At 37.2% G+C, this 22,904-nt stretch overlaps 1 protein-coding gene across 3 annotated transcripts in view; it reads right to left on the bottom strand.

Moving 5' to 3' along the window:
- Nucleotides 1-6,248: 6,248 nt before the first annotated feature.
- The window catches only part of CLIP4 (CAP-Gly domain containing linker protein family member 4), a 31,959-nt gene continuing 15,303 nt past the window's right edge, over nt 6,249-22,904 (bottom strand). The window contains exons 8-17 of one of the 3 annotated variants that reach the window (XM_085307829.1): nt 22,076-22,211; nt 21,181-21,321; nt 17,981-18,064; nt 14,530-14,667; nt 14,013-14,126; nt 11,713-11,836; nt 10,896-10,960; nt 10,122-10,194; nt 9,349-9,474; nt 6,249-7,280 (exon numbers count right to left, since the gene is read on the bottom strand). In XM_085307829.1, coding sequence (XP_085163955.1) covers nt 7,244-7,280; nt 9,349-9,474; nt 10,122-10,194; nt 10,896-10,960; nt 11,713-11,836; nt 14,013-14,126; nt 14,530-14,667; nt 17,981-18,064; nt 21,181-21,321; nt 22,076-22,211 — 1,038 coding nt within the window. In that variant the 3' untranslated portion in view covers nt 6,249-7,243. Of the gene's footprint in view, nt 7,281-7,642; nt 9,475-10,121; nt 10,195-10,895; nt 10,961-11,712; nt 11,837-14,012; nt 14,127-14,529; nt 14,668-17,980; nt 18,065-21,180; nt 21,322-22,075; nt 22,212-22,904 lie in introns of those variants that run through there. The other 2 variants (XM_085307830.1, XM_085307828.1) reach the window with 2 other exon arrangements.

The following is a 22,904-nucleotide window of genomic DNA, read 5'->3' as shown; positions in this document are numbered from 1 at the left end:
AAAAGAAAAAATGAAAGAAAAAAAGAAAGAAAGAAAAGAAAAAAAAAAGAAAAAAAAGACAACAGGGGAGGGATGATACAGGAAACATGTTAACTGCAAGGCCCAGATCCTGTTGCATCAACTAATACACATGGTTGTTGTCATGCCCTTCCCGTGAGCTTTTCTCAATTGTGTGTTCGCTGCTTAAGTGTAAAGCCACTCACTGCCTTGAGTGTTTCATGTCTGGGGTTTTCCATGCCAAAGTTGTGGATGCTGTAGAAGACTTGGAATCTCCTGCAAGTGGCCGAGCTTTGTAGTGGGTTTAGGGAAAGCATCATTCAGCCAAACCAAATAAAAGGATCCAACTTTGAATTGAGACACAATAGCACATTCCCAGCTTGTGTTCCAGCTAGTCTGGTCCTTGAAAGTCCTTGAAAGCACAGTAGTTTTTGTGTAATTGGCAAGGCAGTAGAAAGATGCTACTCATACGGCATCACTGGAAAGAATGACTGGACAGGAGGCGTACAGGATTGATATGGATGCTATGAGGCATTTTGGTTTTGAGGGTTTTTTTTGTTTTGGAGTTTGGGCTTTTTTTTTTTTTTTTTCCTTCTTGCTGCACCCAGCACTGAAAGTGTGTAGAGCCCTTGAAAAATTCCTTGTGGCCTACAAAAGTAGGAATGTCTTTCAACAGGAACTTGTGATATTGTTAGATGGAACCAAAGTACAATTTTAAAGGACTGTGGTCATGAGAGAAGCATTCACGATGCCTTGAAAATGGAAGACCACCTGCATAGCTCAGAGGTTTCAAATAGCCATTGATATGCCCTAAAAACAACATAAAGGCAGAAATGACATATGCCACAATCAGGATGCCAGCTACTGTCAGTATTTGAGGGGTTGTTTAGGCCCTTGTTTCTGTAACAAAATATGTGTATGATAGTTGTTTAAAGAAAGAAAACCACTGCATTGACTCACTTTGTACACATTGTGCATGAAAAATATTCCAGTTAAGTGTATTGTCAAACCATAGATATAGGAAATAATTTCTGTGTAAAAAGATATGCATTAGTAACTTCAGTGTAGGGTTACAAGGAGCTGGTTTTTTAGCATTAATGCTGTCTGGAAAAAGAGGGTGCCTATTTCCACAGAATGGGTCTGCTAGAGCATCAGCAAAGGAATATGAAGATCAGTCCAAGACACTTCATTTCAGTGAAGCGATTCTAAATGTGGCCCTGGATTCGGATATTGAGGTAAGTGTCGTGCATCAACCTCGCTTACATCCTCCTAACCTTTGAGATTAGGCAGATTTAAACCAGAAGGCTTGGTTTGGGCCACCACGCTTTAAAAAAAAAAAAAAAAAGAAAGAAAAAAAGAAAAATATTATTAGGCTTGCAGTCGTCTTCACGAAAGAGCCACTGGGGAGTGATTCTGTCTAGCTTAGGACTGTGTTAGTGTCATACTGTCCACTCTTCAGCTCAATAAACTCAAAGAGGGCGTCCTCGCGCGACTATAGGAGCATTTCCTTATGCTGCAGTATTATGTATATATGATTGCAATTTTCATTTAAATAGTTTGTTTTTCAAAAGCATTTGTATTAGCAACTCAACTTTGTTTTCCTTAGTTTATCTTTGAGTAGGAGCCTGCCCTAGGGCTTTTGCTGCCCTGCCTCTTATGTATTTTTTTGAGGGTAGACACTGATCCAGATGGATCAGACTACACAAAAACAAAAAGGTGCAATATTAATATGAGATTTTTCTAGTTGATGTTATTAATTAGATCTGAGGCAGCAGCTCTGATTCTGCACAAATGCAGGTAATTTGCCTAGTTAGTGGCATTTCTAAAGAGGATCTAAAAGCACAAGCAACAGAAGATGTTGGTATCGTTGTGGGGGATGAAGGGGAGAAAGGAGGGTGTCCTTTCTCCATCTATGGTAGTAGCGGGATTACTGTGCAGTTATTTTATCACAGAATTGCAACTGAACTATCTGAAATGTTATACTAATAAAATGTGAGCAGTAAATAAGGAGCTAAACACACTACTGCTTCTTAAACATACGTGTGTGTGCGCGCGCATGCGCGCATTTTTATATTTTATATATATATATGTGCATGTGCGTGTGTGTGTGTGTGTGTGTGTGTGTATATATACATACATACATACATATATATATATATATAAATGATGTTGCAGTTGGGGGAAATTATAAATTACTACTGATATTCTGTAGTTTGTGCTGGTTACTATGCATAAAGGTCTTTTATTGCATTTCCTGCAATAGTGGTTGGTTTTATGGAAGGTCTCCTTCCAGCGTCCACAATGTAAAATGCCTTTGTTGCAATCCCCATTTCTAACATCCAGAACCCAAAGGAATTCAGAAATCTCATTTTGGCTTATTTTTTTAATTAAAAAAAAAAAAATGCAAGCTCTTCCACAACAAGTATTTAGTTCAGTACCTTGTAGATTTTTTTTTCCATGCTTAGCTCCCCACTTTATGAAAAACATTGTAAATATCAATGTTGAGCAAATCTTGCAATTCAGAAACAAGATTTGGCGTTTTGTTTTTTTTTTTTTAATGATGTCCTGCTTTTTTTTTTTTTTTTTAAGAAAGGAACAAAACCAATGATAAATAATTTCCATAAACTGCCTTGACCAACTGGGGCTTTGCTACTTCTGTGCAGGCTTCATCAAAGGAAACGTCATGTTTCCATCTGCAATTGCACTGCTTGACTTTAAGCAAGTGACTGTATGAACTGGTGTTGCCAAGATTTCCATGCCAGTAACAGCATTTTGTTTACTTACTTTCCACCATGCTGTAGGAGCACATCACTGGGCCAGTGTAAAGAAAGCTTTCCCTAATGATGACTGTTTGCTCAGCCACAAAAACAATTTACAGTCCAGCACTGTCAATTACTGTCCCACCTCAAATTGGCTGAAGGGCTGAAAGGAGCTACGTAACAGTCCCACTTCATTTGCCAGTACCCACATGAGGGCTGCAGTTATCGCTGCTCTGGGTTGCAACATTATTAGCAGGAATCTGTTCAGAGCAGTAGGAAAGCAGCCTACGACCATCCTTCCCAAGGACAGGCAAAGTGACATGCAGGGCAGAGGGACACAGTAGACGGTTGTGGAAGGTCTCATCGCTATAAAAAAAACCATTTGTGAGCTGGGGTAAACTGAGATAACATTTTAGGGGGGCTTGATAGAGTGTGTGAGTGTGTGTGTGTGAGAGAGAGAGAGAGAGAGAAGAGCTGAGTAATGATGAGACTGTCTTACACTGAGTGCGACAGTGCAAAGACAACAAAGGTACTTACAGAATCTGTTTTAGGCTTTCCGTTGTAATGTCTGAATGCATTAAGTGTTCATGAGTCTATCTATCTGTGCTCCCTTTTATACTGGGTTCATTCCATCACATTTCATTTAGATATATACCAATAGCAAGAACATTTTTGTCTGGTCATGAACTAGGAGTTTTTTCATTTCTGTGTCTGGAAAGATGCACCTGTTAAGGTCTGCATGCTCCAGTGACCAGAAGGTGCTTAAGTCACAGTAACGTCACCAGACCAAGGCCTCTAGTATGTGTGTAAATCCTGAATCCCCTTATTAAACCCCCTCCACACTAGGCTTACAGTGATAGCTATCATCTCCTGGTATGCTGTAGGAAGGAAAACTGAATTTACTTTAGCCCTCATAGTCGTTCTTGTCTAGAACTTATTTTTGAAAATAATCTTAGTATAATTGATTGAATACAAATGTCTGAAGTAGGGAACTTGTTTGAAGACTGTTAATAGATTTCATTGGCAATATTTATATTATGTTCTTATGTATCCTTCTTCACACTAGAGTGGAAAAGCAGGAAGCAGTACGATCTACAGTATGAAAGCACGAATGGGAGAGTCTTGTGCTACCACTCTCAGACTCTGAAAATGGCTTATTTCCATGTGGATGTTACCTGTTTCTTATAGATGTTAGGTAGGTTTTTCTGATTCTATGCTGATTTGTAAGCTGCTGAAGGTAAAACAGGCTGGAATGCCTGTTTATCTATCTACCCTGCCAGCTGTCCATTCATTGTCTTCCTTTTTGCTGCTGAGTCTTGATTCTCCATCCTGTGCCCTGGAGGGCTGAAGCAAGGCACAAGGTTGGGTTGTTCTGCTTCCTCCTGGAGTGCTGGAAGGAAAGGGGGACTGGAGGGGGCTCTGCTGTGGCAGGGGTGGAGGGGCAGGCACAGGTTAAACGCTCAAGGGCAGCASTCAGTGGCCTGCTGGCGTTCTTCTCCCTGCAGAGAGGGGAGGCGGCCTCAGTGCGAGCCCCCACAGCAGCGGACACAAGTCATTCAGATAGAGCGTGGCACATGAGGTCTGAAATAGGCTATGAAGACTTTAACTTTGCATGTCTGCTCCCGTTACTGAGCTAGCAGCTTGGCAACAAGAACCTTGACATAGGAAAAGCATAGAATATAGCCTTTCACAGCTGCAAAGACATCATAAATTGCCCCAAACCCATCAGAAGGAAATGTCTAAGTTGTCTGCATCTGGTTTCTTTCAGTAACAAAGCTTCATTAGTAATGTCTGTCTCATGTACAGCAGCTTATGCAACATTGTCTATAAAGGAAGGGCCTGTGCACTTCAGGGATACTATGAAGAAAAATATTAATATATGGTCATTGAGTATTTTGTATTGAATAGTGTATTTGTATTGTAAACAAGTGTAGTGAACCAAAAGGCATGAAGATAAATAAAATGACTGTTACTGGCTTTGCTTGTGTTAGGTTGTTCATTGACATCTCTGCAATGATTGTATCARCATCAGTTCACTTCTGTACAATGTAATAACAAAGGGAGGTCTGGACATGAATTTTTCTTGTTAAAGTTAAAACACAAAACACACACTATACATAGACACCCCACACACACCCCACAATGCACACCTATATATAAAGGAGCAGCCGTGTTAATAAACTGAGACAGTCATATTCCTGGCTAGCAGTAGCTAGTTTAAGACTTGTTTACTTTGCAAATGTATCACTTCCAAGGTTATTTCTCACAGAAGAGATGTGAGTGATTTTGCTTTCTATTAGAAAGCACCAAGGCTTTCACATGAAGGAAAAGGCCAGTGTAAGAGGAGAACAAAATACATGGTTCAAGAAAGTATTTGGATGTTTTCATTCTTAAATGTATATATTCTAGGACAGCATTTTAATTTGTGTCTGAACATTGACTTTGAGTAGCTCTAATTATAAGCTGTATTTAAAACAGTGGAATGCTATGGCTAAATCCTGTGACAAACATAGGAAGAGCTAGCTCCTGCCCTGAAATGCATTATTTTTCTCTCCCCCAACCCCCAGCCTTGCACCAATCTTACACTTTATGTTGCTGCTTTCTCAAGAAAAGATCCTTGAAAGTAGGAGATTTGTTTATAAAACTTACTCTCCTTCACTTACTTGTCCCACTGCAGGCTTATTTTAGTGTTTTAGTTAATGAGATCCCCCCCCAACCCCCGATCAGTGTCCCTGGTGTGGGCATCAAGCAGCCACCTCTCCCTCCATCCTCCCACACTTCAGTTCCTCCCTGTCATCTTGACTGAAAAAGGAGCTCTCCTGTGGTCTGCCATGATCCCAGCTAGGCACTGGGCAACCACCACAGACTGGTTTGCATCACTGTTGGCCGGCATTTTTCTATTTTCTCCAGAGCTGTCTGCCTGCAGCAAGACAGGAAAACAAATGCACGTTGGAACTTTGCTATGTGGCTTTCATGGATAATGGTCTCAGTTTTCACCTGACATTTGACATGGGTTCTTCAAAATTTGAATTCTCTATAAACCATGCCACAAATGCTGGACTTGCCACCCATGCAACCCTCAGGTAGTAGAGCCAGCTCATCACAGACACTATGTTCTGTTTTGCAAATCCACAGTGCCAGTCTTGGCTCCTTGAGCCTCAGATCTTGCTGGATACCCGTGTTTAAAAGCCCAGGCCCCTGCCCAGGAAAACATCTGCAAAACTATCACTGAATCCAACTGGACAGAACTCACTGAAAATAAATTCTCCATCTTGGGACTCTTCAAGGAAACGTTCCTCCTCCTGTCACACCTGTGCGCTCACATTTCCAGCCAGTTTCCATCAAAGCTGGAAATGTTTCAGTGCTGAGAGCCCTGAAGAACTACCTCTGCTGAAACAAGGCCCCAGAGCTGTGCTGCGGAAAAAGGTACAGCCTCCGAGTCAGCACAAGCAGCACAGAACTGCTGGGGACCATTTGTTTGTTTATTAAATGAATAATATTTTTCTAATATATTTCATGGAGACTTTGGAGACCACCTGTCTTCTAACAGGTTCAAGGGCTGCAATCCTACAGGCCTCAGCACAGCTAGTTTTGCTACCCCATTCAGCATAGCACCTAATTCTAAACTTCAGTGCCAGTTATTTTTCAGAATTYTATGATACAAAGTGTCTTCTGAGTTGGGAAAAAGAATTATGGCAACTTACTTACCTTGAATTAAAGGAAGCACACATCCTCTCACATCACTAACTCAATGATATCCATCAGAAAACTTCCCTAGAAGTGGGAGACTGATTTATTTCCATTTCAGGCTGCATATAGTCACAGGGCTTCCCATTTCCCCACAGAAGATTCTCAGTGGTTCTGAAATAACTCCGTACTGGTAACAGTCCCAAGTCACTCTGAGCTACAGCCCTATACTGTGATTATAGTGAGAGCTGTCAGGAGAATCTGTGGCTAGCTGATGCTGAAACTGAAGGGCAAAGCACACTACACCAAAGCTCAGGTAATGTCTCTGTTCTTCTCTCTACCCTTCCATGCGGCAGAGTTCAAAATCCTGCGGTTTAGGCCAGCCAAGGCCACCGAGACACCACTTCCAGCTGAACTGGGCACAGCTACACAGCCTGCTACTGTAGAAACTGCAGCCTGGCATAGACTTGGATAAAGAAAAGTTACCAGTGAATTGGAAAATTACAGAATCACAGAATCGGTAAGGTTGGAAGGGACCTCTGGAGATCATGTAGTCCCACCTCCTTGCTCAAGCAGGGTCACCTAGAGCCTGTTAGACAAGATCACATCCACATGGGTTTTGAATATCTCCAGAAAAGGAGACTCCACAACCTGGGAACCCGTCCCAATGCTCCGTCACTCTCACAGCGAAGAAATTCCTCCTCGTATTCAGGTGGAACTGCCTGTAATTCTTGGAAAGATGTTGATCGCCTACATGTTCTTCTTCTGTGCAAGACGTGCCACACAAGTGCAACACTTACTTACTTATTTCCCTGAGCACCTCCTGAAGAACTCCAGCTACTCCTCAGAAAAAGCACATATATTCATATATTCATTCCATTTCATGAGACAGAAAAATAAGAGTGTTTCTAAAAATTCTATTTTAGTTTAATAACCAAACAGGAGAGTGAGATTGGGATAAACCAGAGAAATGTGTTTTACACTTGTTTGATAGCTGGTAATTCTGCCCCATACAGCTAAAGATATTAAAAACTTCTGGTATTACTGCTCTGTTTTGCACTCTACCCTATTTACGCAATTTGTAAGTAAAAATAAAAAATGAAAGCAAGTGAATGCACATGCTATAATGACCTAACATAAATTCTCTTTGAAACACTGTTCACCAGGGTTTGATTTTACTAATAACAGCAAGAAATAGATTTTGGACAAAGTTCAGTACATCACTTGCATTTCAGTGCATCTTCAAATATAAAGCATTATTTTCTTTACATTCAAAATTTACAGCTTTTATATTCAATTAATAACTCCCATAAATTAGAATACAGTCCATCTTTTAAATACAGGTCAGGAACAATAGCTACAGCAATATTTAACATAATAGTAGACTTCTGTCTAAAAATAGGATATTACGCTGTAATTTAAAGTGTCACTTCTTTCAAGTAGGTAAAAGCAAGCAGATCATTCAAGAATAAAATGACTGTTCTGGAACATGAAAACACCCTGATAACCTTCAGTAAGATACTGTTTACATATTCTGAGCAATTAAAATACATTATATGCTTAAAATATGGGCAAAATACTAGTCATTTAAAAGGCTGAGATGCAAATAATGTCACATCACAATGTGTTCTAATGATGTATCTAAAACCATCCTGAATTTAACATAAGACTCTTACAGGAAATTTACCCTGGAAACTGTTCTACAGGAAACAAATAGAAACATCTATCACAAACTAATCAAATGTTAATAGCTTGCTTGAAAGCCCTGCATATAATCCATACCACTGGCAGGAAGAACCACGCTGTATTTATACAGACTTAATATTTAAGATGCAGCTATTATGTATAGTTCCACTCTAGGTTTATTTGCATTAAAAACTGTGATACTCACATCCTGCAGCACTCCAAACAAACCTATCTTTTAAAATGAGGGAAAACTCTCCAGGAGAGTGCAAAGTGCATTATTTTGAAGAGTGCTTCTCATACATAGCTCCTTCTACAAACGCCTACAATAAAAAGTGCTTTTTACTATGCAGACTGACATGAAGTATATTTGTGCTTTTTAAAGGCTTTTTAATCAATTGCTGCTGCTCCCTAGGATAGCCGCAGATACTTTTATTTATCAGCCCTTTTGTCTTCTAGAGGGGAGAATGGGAGGGGGGGAAAGAGGTGGGATATATGAATGATAAAAATGTGCAACTACTTCACAACTGCTGGAAACAAAGTCTTTTTTCACTTGCTTATTGCTAGCGGCGGGTACTGATATTGACCAAGTGCCTAGTAAACAGATGAATGTCACTTATTAGCCACCTCCTCTGTCAAAAGCAGCCAAWGCACAAAGTATCAGCAGTGGAAGAAAGTCATTTAAATACTGCATGAATCACAAGCAGATTCAGAGAACATTAGATATATTTGCATTCTCCTACTGGAACATTATTCAAATACAGCATCTGAAACCCAAGATGCTTTTGCAATAACCTTCCCAGGCAAGGGCTGTTTCAATAAGAGCAATGGAATAGTGGTTTTACTGCTTAATGTGACTGAATTTTTTTTTCTTAATGTATGGATGTTTGTGTATGTGTGCACACAAACACACACATATGTAAAATGCAAATGTGGGTTCAATAGTTTAAAAATAAGCTGGCATTCAAAGAGAGGGTTCTTGTGTGCTTTAAAAAACTTATTTTCCATTGTATTAGCACCTTTGGCTCAGCAAATGTCATCCACAAGCTTTGCCCCACTAATCCCACGATAGGTTACTCTACTAGGTCGCACCAAGACCCCATGGTTCGGCTTACAGGTGAAATAGCGCTTTTCCCCCACAGACCCATCATTCTTTCCCTTGGCGCTTCTGAGTTCAAGCCCAAGCCATATCCCCGGTGCAAATTCTGTAGGACCAATGTACCTGATTGTACCCATTTCATTGGAGCTGGTTAGAAGAACCTGAGAGCCTTCGTGCAGCTTCACTGGTCCCTCAGTGTTAGCTGTAGCAGTATTACTCCAGCTGCGCCTTAACACAGAGCTCTTAGATCTGGTTTAAAAAAGCAGAAAACAAAAAMAAGCCTTCTCTGTATGAAACATCCAAGGCAATGCAAATATATAATTCAGTGAAGTGTGTGAAAAAAAACTCAAATCTCTTAAAAATGCTTTTGATCTCACATCAATGCCAAAATATGTAATAACATTAATACAGTAGTAAACAGTACTCAAATACTTGGAAAATCTATTTCCTTTCACTTGATGCTAGGATCCACAATATTTAGGATAATGGACAGCATCAGTAAATTAAGTGGTACAAAACATTTTAGAGGGTGCTTGAAAGAGTTTAACCAAACCAACTTGTAATGCATAAGGCTTGGTCAGGATAAACAGGACACAGGGAAGTTCTTTAATGAGACTTTGTGAACTTCACACACACAGCTGTGTGAAACCACAAGGATTTGGAGAATATGCATACAGTGACTGAATGATTGGAAAACAATCTTAATGCCTGCTTGAATCCAGGAACTGTACTCCTAGACAACACTGAAAAATATTTCTGGCTAATTTTGGAAGAAAACCAAGAATGTATAAAGGTTTACATACTATAAAGGCATAAAGATTTTCTTTTCTTCTGAACTAGAAACAGTAAAGTTAACAGCCAGCCTACCCATACATTTTAATCAGAAGCACACTCACCTAACAAAGGAGTTTCTTCTGTTTATCTCTTTCTGTGAAGATGCAGAAGTTGTGCTTAAACTGCGTCTGAAACCTAAGCGGAGATGTTAATAAGCTATGTAGAACTTTCAAAAACCAAACAAAAACAAACAAAAAAACACGTTTTCTTTCATGACGCTTTCACTTCATTTGCAACACATTCTCCCCTCCTATTGGGAAAATAAGTGATGAAATTTCTCATGAAAATAAGTGTTAGTAATATGTTCAGATTTTCTAAATTGACAGAAATTAGATTAAATAAACAGAATGAGGTTAATTGGAAGCATCCCTTCCACAAAAAGTTTAGAAAAGGGAGAAAAAAAAAAAAACAAAAAAACACACTACTTCAAGTATTTCAGTAAAGTTTCAGCAGTTCAACATGGACCTCCTTCCCCACACTGATCTACTCACCAATCTAGGCTTACTTTAAGGAACAGATTCAGATTATAGCCAACTATGACTAGAATACAGTGTTGTAATATGGGGAGAGTGTCATTTGCTTATGAAAACAGTATTAACTCTGATGTAATCATTTACACAACGGCAGAGTTAACAACAACATGGTTCTCCACAGTTCCTTCTGCAGAGACCCACTGCAGGGTCCATTTTTAGGAAGGTAATAGCAAAGAAAATTGCTGGCATTTGGGTTCTCTCAAAACCTACTGCGCTTTCAGAGGTTTTTTCCTGCTGTGGTTTCTGGCTGTAGAATGGTCTGTAGGCTACATAAGCCAAATCACAAGTGTCTTATGCTCCTACCTGGAAAACTGTGATTTAGTTTATTCAATGAACTTTCTGTGAGAGAATCCAGAGAACCTGTTAATCTGAAAAACAGTAATACAGCAGCCGTTCAGAAGAAGTCATTTCAATTAATTTATAATAGAACTACTACTGGAATTCTCTGTAGATTAAGTTGTGATTCTTTCCCTTCTCCCTCCACTCCCAAAAGACAATAACATTTAATTGTAATCAGGCTGGTATATCACAGATGTCTATATCAACCCACTTTATTTAAATTACTAAAGAAAGCAATAAAGGATGTGCAATTTTGAGGCAAAGTTCTCTGACAGTTTATTGAGCAAGAAACTTCAGGGAAAGATAAGAGAGTACGTTTGGCAGAGCAACTGGACACAAATACGGGAGGAAAGAGCACAGTACTGCTTTTGAGGTTCCTCCAGAAACCTAACAAAGGGGCTATGAACAAACTTGGTGGATGCTTTGGATCCTCYGTGCAGTAAGCAGGAATGAGAACGGTACTTCTGGTCGTGTCCAAGGGCAACTTTCTTTTATAGTTGAATTTTACTCACAGCCCCGATCAGGACTGGGTCATGAATGTAAAGTTTATAGGCCCTGGAATGAAAATACTTGAAGTGGCTGCAACAGAAATGGGGATCTGTATTTCCAATTTATACTCTTGTTTCAAAAAAACAGTCAGAAACCAACAGAATCTATAAACCTCCATCAKCAGCAGCAGAAAGGTATTACTCCCATAAGTGCTGCAAAACTTTGTTTCCCAACAAAAACACACTAAGAAAATGTTTGGCAACACAAACAGCAAAAGCGGCTCAGTGCTCACCTCTGTACACGAGATGGTGGTGCAAATATACCGTATCTAGGAAGACAACTGAAGTACTGAACACCTCCCACTGAACCATCATTCTTACCATGAGGTTTGTCCAATTCAATGCCACACCAGAATCCTGCAAGATTTAAAATGGTAAAATTGTGGGGAGTTTTTTTGTTTGTTTCTTTGTTTTTTTGACTAAAACACAGGCTCACAGGCTTTCCTTTACCTAGACTGTCGGCATTCACCCTCATAAGGGAAACAGTTTCTAACATTCAATATTTATAATATTATAACTGTGCTAAAGTTATGTATCATAATAAATCTAAAGATTATTAGCATTTTTAATATATGTATAAATGTTTAAGAAAAGTAATAACATTTTAATTAACATAGAAAATTTAAAACCTTTGATGTTCATCTTGAAGCAGAATGGAATGTTACTGAATGTAACAGTGGCTATTTGACAAAAAGGAAATATGAACGGGCAGTAATGGTGGTTCAAGTTTCCCCTCTTCAGTCGCCTGACCCCATGGTTTATGCCTCATCTGAGATCATCAACAGTAAAATTAAAATTTTGATATTAATTCATTCATTTTCTCCATTCAGCAAATAATAATGAATATAATTTGCAATTTGATTATATGATATTGAGAGAAGGGTATAAAAATCAGAATTGGGCAGCAGTTCATCTCATACAGAACACTGAATAGGCATCAAGATGTTAATAAGTTTGATCATTCATAATCTGTGATAAATGTGAGCTAATTAAGTAAAGGAGCTAAATTTCATACTCCATTAGTAGTCCTTATGCTATCTATCCCTGAAAGATTTTAAATTTAATTCAAGTCACTTGGTACTAAGGTAGTGGATATAATGGTAATACTAATTATCAGCTCAAGAAACTCAAGAATGTCAGCTTATGATTTAGAAGGGTTCAGTATGTCAGAAGTTCTCCCTTTTCTGTCTTCAGAATTTAAGAAAGATCTGCATTGCAGCAAAATGAATAGGAAATAAAGTTTTGGCAACTTCCCAGAGCTTTGATTCATTTTAAAACAGCAATACTTAAACAGCAATATTTAAAAATGCCACTGTTCCATTTTCCATAAATTACTGGTTTTGCAAATGGTAAAGAGCTGCAGTCTTTCCATTCTCACTTGTTAAAATACTATGTTTTTCCTAAAAACACTTCACTAATTTGAAGGAAAAGGGGAGGAGACTTAAACCATCAAATAGCTTACTGATTTTACACTTGCTATAATGGAACAATAAAGAAACAATATGAAGGAAAGGTTGATCACATGAAAGTGTGGAATTAGATCATAGGAGTATCTTAAGCAAGGACTGCCTAAAATGAGATTGGGGAAATGGGAAGAATGAAAAAAAAAAAAAAAAAACCCAAAAAAACACATACAGTTTGTACTTCTACCTTAACATAGCTTCTACCTTAATATTTTTTCTTAATATTGATGCCACCAAGTGTCAAGACAGGGTATTGTCACTCACATAAATAAAGTCTACTTGATTGGTAAGTTAAATTCAGTGCAAAAATGCTAATCATCTTACCCAGCGTCAGTACTTAACAACTCTGCATTAATCTTGCAATTATAAGATTGTAAGTAAGAACAGAGAACACACTGAAGTAATTTGGTTAGCAAGAATGAGTATTCAAAAATTAGTTTCCATAATTTAGAGCAAATCCAGACATGTGGATTCACTGCAATGTGTTTTTTAGCAATGGAGGAGGAAGGAGGAAAAATACAAGAAAAAGGAGTTTAGGGGTGTTTTTAAGATACCTGTAACCTTCATCTGTCCTGTGACCTAAACATTTGTCAGTCTGAAATCAGTTAAGATTGAAATGTTCACACCCTCTTAAAGAACTAATAACATAAAAATGAGACAGCTATATGATATGGTAGAGTACCAAAATTGCAAGAGATAAGCTGAGTCAAAAAAGCTGCAGATGAAAGTTAAGTAAAGGCATGTGATCTCAATAAACTACACATCACTGAGACGAAACTGAAGATTTTCAGAAAGCTTTGTAACAATACATACAATTTTAACATCAGAATAGTTCTCCTAATTGAACAACATAAATGGACAAGTAAAAGTCACATTTAAATCATTACTTTTTCTTTGCTGTCTTGTATTAAATTTAAAAAATATTCAATGAAACAAAGGAGAGGGTGAAAACTTCAGCACAAACCAGTGGAGCTTCTTTGGAGGGAGTGTGGGTTCTTGTAGTGTTTGTGCCCTCCCATGCAACCTATCCAATAGTGATTATACAACATACGCAAAGAGTGTGCAACTACCTGGTGCAAATTTTGTCGTCCCATAGAATCTAACAGTGCCTGTTCTCTGTCCTACCACCAGTACTCTGTCTCCGAGTTGAATTTCTCTCTCATCAGAAGGATTTTTCCTCATAGCTGGAGAAGAACAAGATCTCAAATTAGTGAAATTATATCTTTAAAATTCAAGATCTTAATAGCCAGAAAGCCAACTAACTGGTCAAATAGAGTATCTACCTTTGACACAGCGCACCTTTAGCACGTAGCAACTTACCACACATTAGGCTTAGACAAAGAATTGCTTCAGCATGAAAATTGTGGACTACAGTCTTTTCTCTGCAGTTGAAAGGTATGGTGACAAGACATGACTATAACATTTTTCTGCTTGCAGATAAGTTAGAAAATTTAAATTTATACATTAACACTTTGCAAACTTTGAACTACCTGAAATTCTGAAACAACACAAGTACTTCTACATAAGTATTCAATGCAGTGGTGAACTTCCACTCATGAATATACACCTTAATAAAACAAACAATACCAGCACTGATTTTAGATGTGGCAGAAACTGCTCTAATCACTGTCCTTTTACTGCTGCCAGYTGAGTTCCGTTTTTTGGAATAGTTCTGTTTGCGTTCTAGGGAGGTAGTAGAAGAGGAAGAGCTGCTGGATCCAAAAGCTGAAAGACATAAATGGAAACAGTCTTTCAGAGATCATATTCAGGAAAGAACAGATTAAGCAGAAGGGAAAGTTTCTGTAAAGAACTTATCTGTTCTTTCTTGTGGGCAGTATACAAAGCAAAGGGCCAAAAATTGGAGGCGTTTTAAGGAGTAGTTTACACTACCATCTGTCAGGAATGAAACAGGTACACCTGACCCTGCCTCAGGAATAAGGTGATAGTTTGGGGCTTTTAGAGACTTCTTCCAGAATTACTTCTGTTATTCTATGAAAGTTTTTGTAAACAGTCCCAAGCATATTTGTTAAAATACAGGAGTTTAATAAAAAAGAGATCTTACCCCCTCTCTTTCAGCAGCCACCTTATTAAACATTTGATGAGAAATGGAAAGAAGGTGGTAACATGTGAGTGAATCATTGTGTGGAGGAAAATCTACTGTATTCCATTACATACAGTATTAATATTAAAATCTGTACTATAAAATAAGAATGGAAAATATGTCACTTTTATCTCCATTTGCAAACCCTGATGTCTAAGTTGTCCAGCAAAATTTATGCTCAGCTTTCCTCCTTCCTTTTCAAGTCTCTTCTCAATTCTCTCTCTTCCCTACCCTTTTGTCCAAAATAAGGCAAGGTGCAAGAAGACAAGTTATATACTGTGCCTCAGTTTCTCAATATGAAAAATTAAGATAATACTAATTATCAGACTTTCCAGAACGCTGAGAGGCTTAATTCATTAGTTTTTGCAAAGCACTTTGAGATCAACATTGGGTTAGTGATAAGAGGAATTCAATATTAACACAATTTAATCCTCTAATTTGGCAAAAAGATAAAGAATGGCAAAGAGGCTGTAGGTCATAGCAAAAACTTAGGTATCTGGAGGCAGAGAACAAAAATCTGAAGACTCTAAAATTAAGATACTGGCTGCAGCTATGTTATAACAACAACAAAAAAATGCAACTATTAAATGCATTTAATGGTGACTGAACAGGCAAAATTCAATGCCAAATCCAAGGTATAAAAATACACAAGTGTGTGTGCAGGCATGCACTAGCATTCTATATTTGGAAATCAGATTAGAGAGATTCATTAGAGGCCAGACTACCTAGCATCTTTACATAAACTCAACAAAAATTGCCAGTACAGCAACACAGAAAACTAAGCCTGCCACGGACATGCTTCATTTATGAGAAATCATGGGCGAGAGGGGAAGGGAGAGCAGAAGGGGCCTTCTCAGGTCACATAATCCATTCTTCTGTCATCAGGCAAAAACAACTGTTTGATCATTCCTGAGATGAGCATTTGATCTGTTCTTAAAAACCTTSCATCAAGAAGATCTTACAACTTTACCAGTAATGAATTTCATCACATGATATCTATACTGTTACAGGTTTTGTTCCCCAATATAAGATCTAAATTACTGCAGTTTTAGCTCAAGGTTTCTTGTCTTATCCTCTTTACACATGCAGAATAGTTTATACTTTTTCTCGTCTTGCATTTGAAAGCTTCCTGTTTTATCACTCAGTCTTCTGTCCTTTTAACCACACAATCACAAATCCCATTAGTCTTTTCACATAAGTCATGYTTTTTATATTTCTAATTATTGTGGTGTATTCTCTGAATTCTCTCCAGTTGGTTCACATCTTTTTGTGAAATGCGATGCCTAAAACTAGACATGGGGCTTTAGCTAGGGCATCAACTGTGCCTAATAAAGCATCCAGATTACTTCACATATCTCATGGCTGATGCTCCTTTTAATACCTTCCCATATATTATTCCCCTTTTTGCAACAGTATGACACTGGTGACTCATTCTTACCTTATAATAACTCAATAACCCCAGTTCCATGCCTACAAAACTATTACCTGGCATATCATTCCCTGTGTATGTTTACAGAACTGACTGTTCCTGCTTGGCTACAGAACTGTGCAGTCCTTAGTTCTCTGCATCATTTTCTCCCCTAAATTCTTCTTCCAATTTGTCAAGATTTTTTTTTTTAATATTAATCCTCTCAATTATCTACCAGACATCACCTGCATATTTAGTGCTCAGACTCTCCATYCCCAGCATCTTAACTGTAGAACAAAAAATTACCAGCTTTATCATAAACTCCAGGAAAACTCTGATATAGCCTTCCAGTTTGACAAAGAACTACTAATAGCTACTTTCCAAGCTGAATTTCCCAACAGTTCTGCACTCACCTTACAGTAGTATCATCTAAACCACTAAATCCCCAGACGAGGCTTACATTCACATCATTTACAGCCTGCAAAGCCTTTGGAGTCCTTTTAATTGTGTCTATTATATCCATCAAGCTAAGACACTGTACCGCAAATTAATTTCATTACATGACCAGCAACCTGAAGATCAAGCTTTTAAGTGCTCTTCACGAACAATGCACTGGAAACCCTGTCTGCACAAGAAGTATTTTAGCTCACTTCTGAAAAAGGGTCATATAAGACAGTGCTTGAGTATCTCACCCTACGCTCTTCCCCAGGTCTCTTCCTCACAACTGTTCAATGACCAAGGATATAAAAGATGCTTTTTTCCAAAAAGAAACTCTTCAAAGTCATACTTGAAATTATTTCAGAGAAATACTGCTCTTATAAACACTTGCAATATGACTTATAAAGGAAATTTTTACAGTATGTTAAAGACATCCCTGAAAGGAGGCACCTTTATGTTTTTAAGTTCAGCACACAAATTTCATACAGCAGAAGTCACTAACCAATTCTGAATATAGATAATTACAGAGAATGATTCATATTTAAAAGGAGGCTAAAAAAAATAAGTAGAATTTCTTTTTTATATATAGAGTTTGTTACTATGAGTCTTACATGATACAATGCCAAGATTGTTAAGTGCTGTCAGACCATAATTCTTTGTTATATAAAGCTCAAACATGCAAGTGGCAGGAGAGAATAGAACATGTACATAGTTCTCCATCAAAATATGTGCAGCAATGATATATGGCACAAGGTCTCCCTCAGAAACATAGGAAGGTGAGACCCTCTGTAAAAACATTTACTAACAAGATAGCTTTCRGCTTTAGGAGCTTGTCTTTATTACTGCCCATGTATTTTTACAGAGGTTAGTACCAAGGCAATACAGCATGCCAAATGTCCACACTAATTACTCTTGCTCCTAGTAAACTATTGTATGCTATGCACTAATGTGCTTGGAACTTAAATACAGGCAAGCAACTGTTTTTATAGCATAGACGCAGGGCTTTCGAGGAGGGAAGATAGCAATTGTACTCCCTCTCCCCTACCCAAAATTTTGCGCAATATGTTAAAAAATAAAATGAACATATTTACCTTCTTTTGCAGGTACAGTTTTTGCCCTGTCTGCAGTCATACAGGTGGTTTCAGAACTACTGTCTTTTTTTAGTGCAGTTAGGCCTAGAATAAAAAAATATTCAGAGACAATTAAATATACATGTCCTGACAATGAACAATAAAGGTCAGGTATGAAAACAGTTAGACAGATTTGTAAATTACTGGATAAATCAAGTCATTTCCACTTCATCATTTCAATTTCACTGTGCTTCACACATGACAGATGATTGTAATCTTTAGAAAAGGCAGTAGTATATATTAGCTTATGTAACAGCATACTATAGCAGGGACTCCTACTTGTAGTCTTCACTCAATTCAGTAAAACTACTTATCTCATGTGGACATCATGGCAAACCACAGCCATTGTATTTGGATTCTCCCCCTTCTCTTCACCCATTTCCTATGACGATACCYATATGCACTCTCACTCACAGAACCCAGGACATTTGATTGCAACTGTAACGTTTCTTAGCCTCTACATGGTTAAAACAATACATCAGATTTGTTCTAATAGACCAGCAGAGGTCCAAAAGATCTCACTRAACTATAAAAAAGTTACTTGTCAAATATTCATGTGTATATTGAAGTAGTTTAAATTAAATCTTTCAAACACTTACATTTATTATGTGCACAATACCCAAAAATACGAAATTAATGCTAGTGAATAGTATACTTCAAGTAGTAAAAGTAATTTCTGCATTAAAGATTACATATAAAATCAAAGTTTTGCAATCAAATCTTTAATCAGGCTACAAATAATGAAGTATGCTAATACCAATTTTAAGTAAAAAGCCTAACTCTTACAGCCACCATGTTGTGAAATGTATACGAAATAATACTGCCACCTAAGCTATAATTCATGAACAGTCATTCTGCATTTCAAACAAATTTCTACCCGAAGTCAATAAAGAACAAACTTACCTATGATTTCCCCCTGCCCATTATGAAAAAAAAAAAAAAAATATTTAACTACATCGCTCAGCTTAATTCAGCTACATGAAAAAAAAATAGTTTGCAAGTGTATTCTATTTTTAAAAGATTTTATATTTCATCCATTAAAGCAGCAGATCAAAAAAACGTAGTGTTTATGACTGATAACACATTTCTCACTTTGATCAGAGTAATCCTTTTTCTAAAACCTGAAAAAGAACCATTATCATCAATTGAATCTGATGGACTATTCAAATCCAGTAGAAACAAATCAAATTTTAAAGTCTCCATACAGTATCATAAGTAAATTTTACTTTGCAGTCTATAATATCTACAAAAAGTGTATTAATTGTTTTTTTGGATCATTACAAACCAGCGTACTGCAGGAACGAAGTTTAAAGGAAAGAAGAAATTTAATCTGCTGACGCATGTAAACACTGGAAAACAAAATATTGCTTTATCCTCCCACTCCAGCCAGTGAATCAGCCTGGCACATTAAGTCTAATGGACCTTTCAGCACAAGAACATCTCACAAACAACAGCCTGAAGATAATTGGGTTTGGATGTAACTCTGTTGGGTAGATGACACATAATTCACTCTGATTTTTACCTAAAATAAGTATCAAGTGTTTTAAATTTACAAAGTCAGTTGTGTGCCTTTGTGACAAAGAGGGTAGTTTATCATTGAACTATCCTGAATACACTGTCTTTGACAATAGAAACACTCTTTTCCATTAGTTTAACAGTTTCTAAACAGTTCACACTAAATTGGATCAAATACTGAAAAATATTTAACAGAAAAATCAGCTTAAAGCTGCTCCTGAACAGTACTGCAAACAAGCTATTTGTTCTGAGAAGCATTTTTTGCAGGACATTGGTTTATAAATAGCTTAACTCTTGTACTATTTGTAAATACACATGATTAAGGCTTACTTCCCTCTCAGTCTATATAATGAAGAGTTACATAAATCCTCCAAAATGTTGCCAGAAAGTATTATGCATCTCTTCTGACAGACTGTCATGTTATTTCTATATGTTGCACATTACTAGTAAAGAGAGGAACATGTTAGGGCACTTAAGCAAACTTCTTTAGAATGTGCGTGTGTGTGTGTGTCTCCTTTCATCCCTTAAGCTGTGCTGCCTCAGTATGAGTCATCAAAGCAGGATTCAAAAAGCAAAATAAATACTAATGCAATATATTTAATGACATTATTATTTAGCCAGCCAGCCACAGGGCCAAATCATGCATGGTGGGCACTGTATGTGCACAYAGCAGCAAAGAATCAATATTCCAAATACCTTAAAATCTGAACAGATGAGAAAAGATGCATCATTCCTACTAAGCAAGCATGCAACTAATTAACAGAAGGATTTAGTAATTTGAATAAATTACTAAGAGACTGAAACAGAGCCAGGGACTGAGTCTACAACTCCAATCAGTAGACTGAGATCTTATTACAAGGACATCTGTTTTCTTCTAATTTGCCTCTGATTTCACTCCGATAAAATAATTAACGGAGAGAATATAATCAATCAAACTGTTCCTTGACTATTTTGCCCAAAAATAAATTAATCATTTTCTATACATATAGATAATTGTATAAATTTTCACTGATCTCAGTGAGATCTTTCAAGTTATTCAGGAAGAACTTAGTAAACAAAACCACCCAGTTTTAGACATTTGACTTATATCACAGCCAGTCAGAAATTACTGTAAAGGGTTGTGAATAAATGCTGCAGTGAACTTTTTTCATACAGTACATAAAGATCCCTCACAGTATATCAGATCACCATAACTAACATCTCAGAACAAGTTGACAGTTTCCCTGGCTCAGCTTCATTACGGCTGAGACTCTGAAAAGAGCATCACAGTTTTAGCACAACTGGTCAAAGGTTTGTGTGACCACGTTCTGTACAGTCACCTGCTTATGCAGTTACTGAGGAAGAGAGAAACTGTCATAGCATACCCATCTTGTAAAGCAAGTAACACAAAACAGGAAATTCAGATGGTAATTGAGGAGCCTGCTCCTGTGAAGCACTAAACAACTACACACAACATCCTAGCAGTAATAATTTAAAAGTTAGTTAACTTCCATTAATGAGAATATATAGTTACTAAATATCCTATTACCTTCTCATACCAAGCGACAAACTAATTCCAAACACATATTTTAATGCCAAGATTTACAGGATTGGTGCTAAATCTCAAAAACAAGTATTTCTGTCTCGACATACAAGAAAATACTCACCAGAATTCACTTTGGAAGTTATGTGCGTCACATCTATTTTCTTGGATTTAATCAAAGGTGAAGACCGTGTGGAAGAACTTCGTACCGAGCTTTTTTTGTGATCAGAAGCCTTGCTTATTTTAGAAAGAGGTGCAAATATACCTGGAGASAAAGTTATATGTGCCAGAAAAGAAMCAGGGGTAATATTAATGTGATAAAACTTTGGCTACCATTTCTTAGAYCAGTTAATCTAGGTATTTTTGCAGCTATAACCATAGCTGTTGTGTTCCCAAAGCACTTGTAATGTAGGAAGTTCTAGCTCAAATGGAACAGTGAAACCAAAAGGTATATGAAGCGACTGAACCAAAGTAATTCAGTAAAACTATTAAAATTTCACTTTTATCCCAAAGGTAGCATTCAGTCTCCACTGTTACAAAGCACAAGACCTWGTATATCACAAGTGTTAATGAAATATCAACAAAAATAATGTATACATCTAAATTTTATAAACCGCAGACAACCAGATGAAATTCTTTTAAGGCTCAAGTTGGAAGTTAAAAAGCAATTATATACATGAWTCTCTCTTAAGAAAAAGAAAGCAAAGCCAGTAAAGAAACATTGCCATTCCTGTTACAACAAAAACATATAGCTTCAAAGATATAGACAGAAAAACGTCAAGGTTATTATCTCAGTTTCAAGGAATCACCAGAAATTTTGCCTGGTCGGTTCGTTYGGTTTTTTGTAAACATCCAAAAAAWTAGGGATAGTTAAAAGAATCAGTAAAAGAAAATAAGCACTACAAAGAAAAGCATCCAAATTAGTTATCTGTACTTATTCTTCTAAAAGGATCATATCTTTTTTACAAAATTCAGGTTATAAAAAAAATTAAGACTTCTAAAAAATATAAAAGTTATACCGCGTTTTGGTGCACACTTGAAGTACTGGATTTTTCCAACACTTCCATTGTTCTTTCCTTCCGGCTCATCCAGTTCTATGCCAGCCCACTGACCACTGGCAAACTCAGTTGTGCCACAAAATCTTAATGTACCAACCTAAAGCAAAAAGCATCAATATACAGTGACTTTGTTGAACAAGTATTGCTCAAAAGAATGTAGCATAGATTACGAAGAAGACAACAAGTCACCTTCAAGCTTTTAATCAGGACAGAAAGAGAAATGCAAATATAACAGTATCTTGATTACTGACCCTTCTTTCTTTCAATGCCAGCTAATCCATTTTCCAAGACATAYTAGCTCTTTTGTGTAAATTTTATAATGGTGGCAGTGGTTATTGATAGCTCTCATAACAGACAAGAATTAGACAGTAAGTACCTTGYGCAATATAACTCAGTATAAGCAAGATGCAGTAGTTTATATATGCCTAACCTGAAGTTTTCTTTTTACTGTCTTCCCTGAGACTACATAGGGAAACATGACTTAACATCTTGCTGAATTGGAGATTCCATAGAAATACTAGACTAAAAATTCTATAAAGATATTTAAAAACACACACACACACACACACACACACACACACACACAGCAGAGAGGTTAAAAAGTAAGTACTATCTTCAGGGAAGGCCTACAAAAATTTTTTTTTTTAAAAACTAAGTCTTTTATTCTCCCCTTATGATTAAGCAAAATTTAAAAATCCAACAACTGTTTTATACATTTTGTTGCTGTTTTAATATATATTATTTAGACTCTGTACAGATAAGTAAATCAAGAAAAYGGAAGAGAGCTGCC

The sequence above is a fragment of the Rhea americana genome, unplaced genomic scaffold (assembly GCF_003343005.1).
Source record: "Rhea americana isolate MKP2758 unplaced genomic scaffold, rheAme1 scaffold_265, whole genome shotgun sequence".
Taxonomy (NCBI): domain Eukaryota; kingdom Metazoa; phylum Chordata; class Aves; order Rheiformes; family Rheidae; genus Rhea; species Rhea americana.
This window is presented reverse-complemented; position numbering and strand designations above follow the sequence as displayed.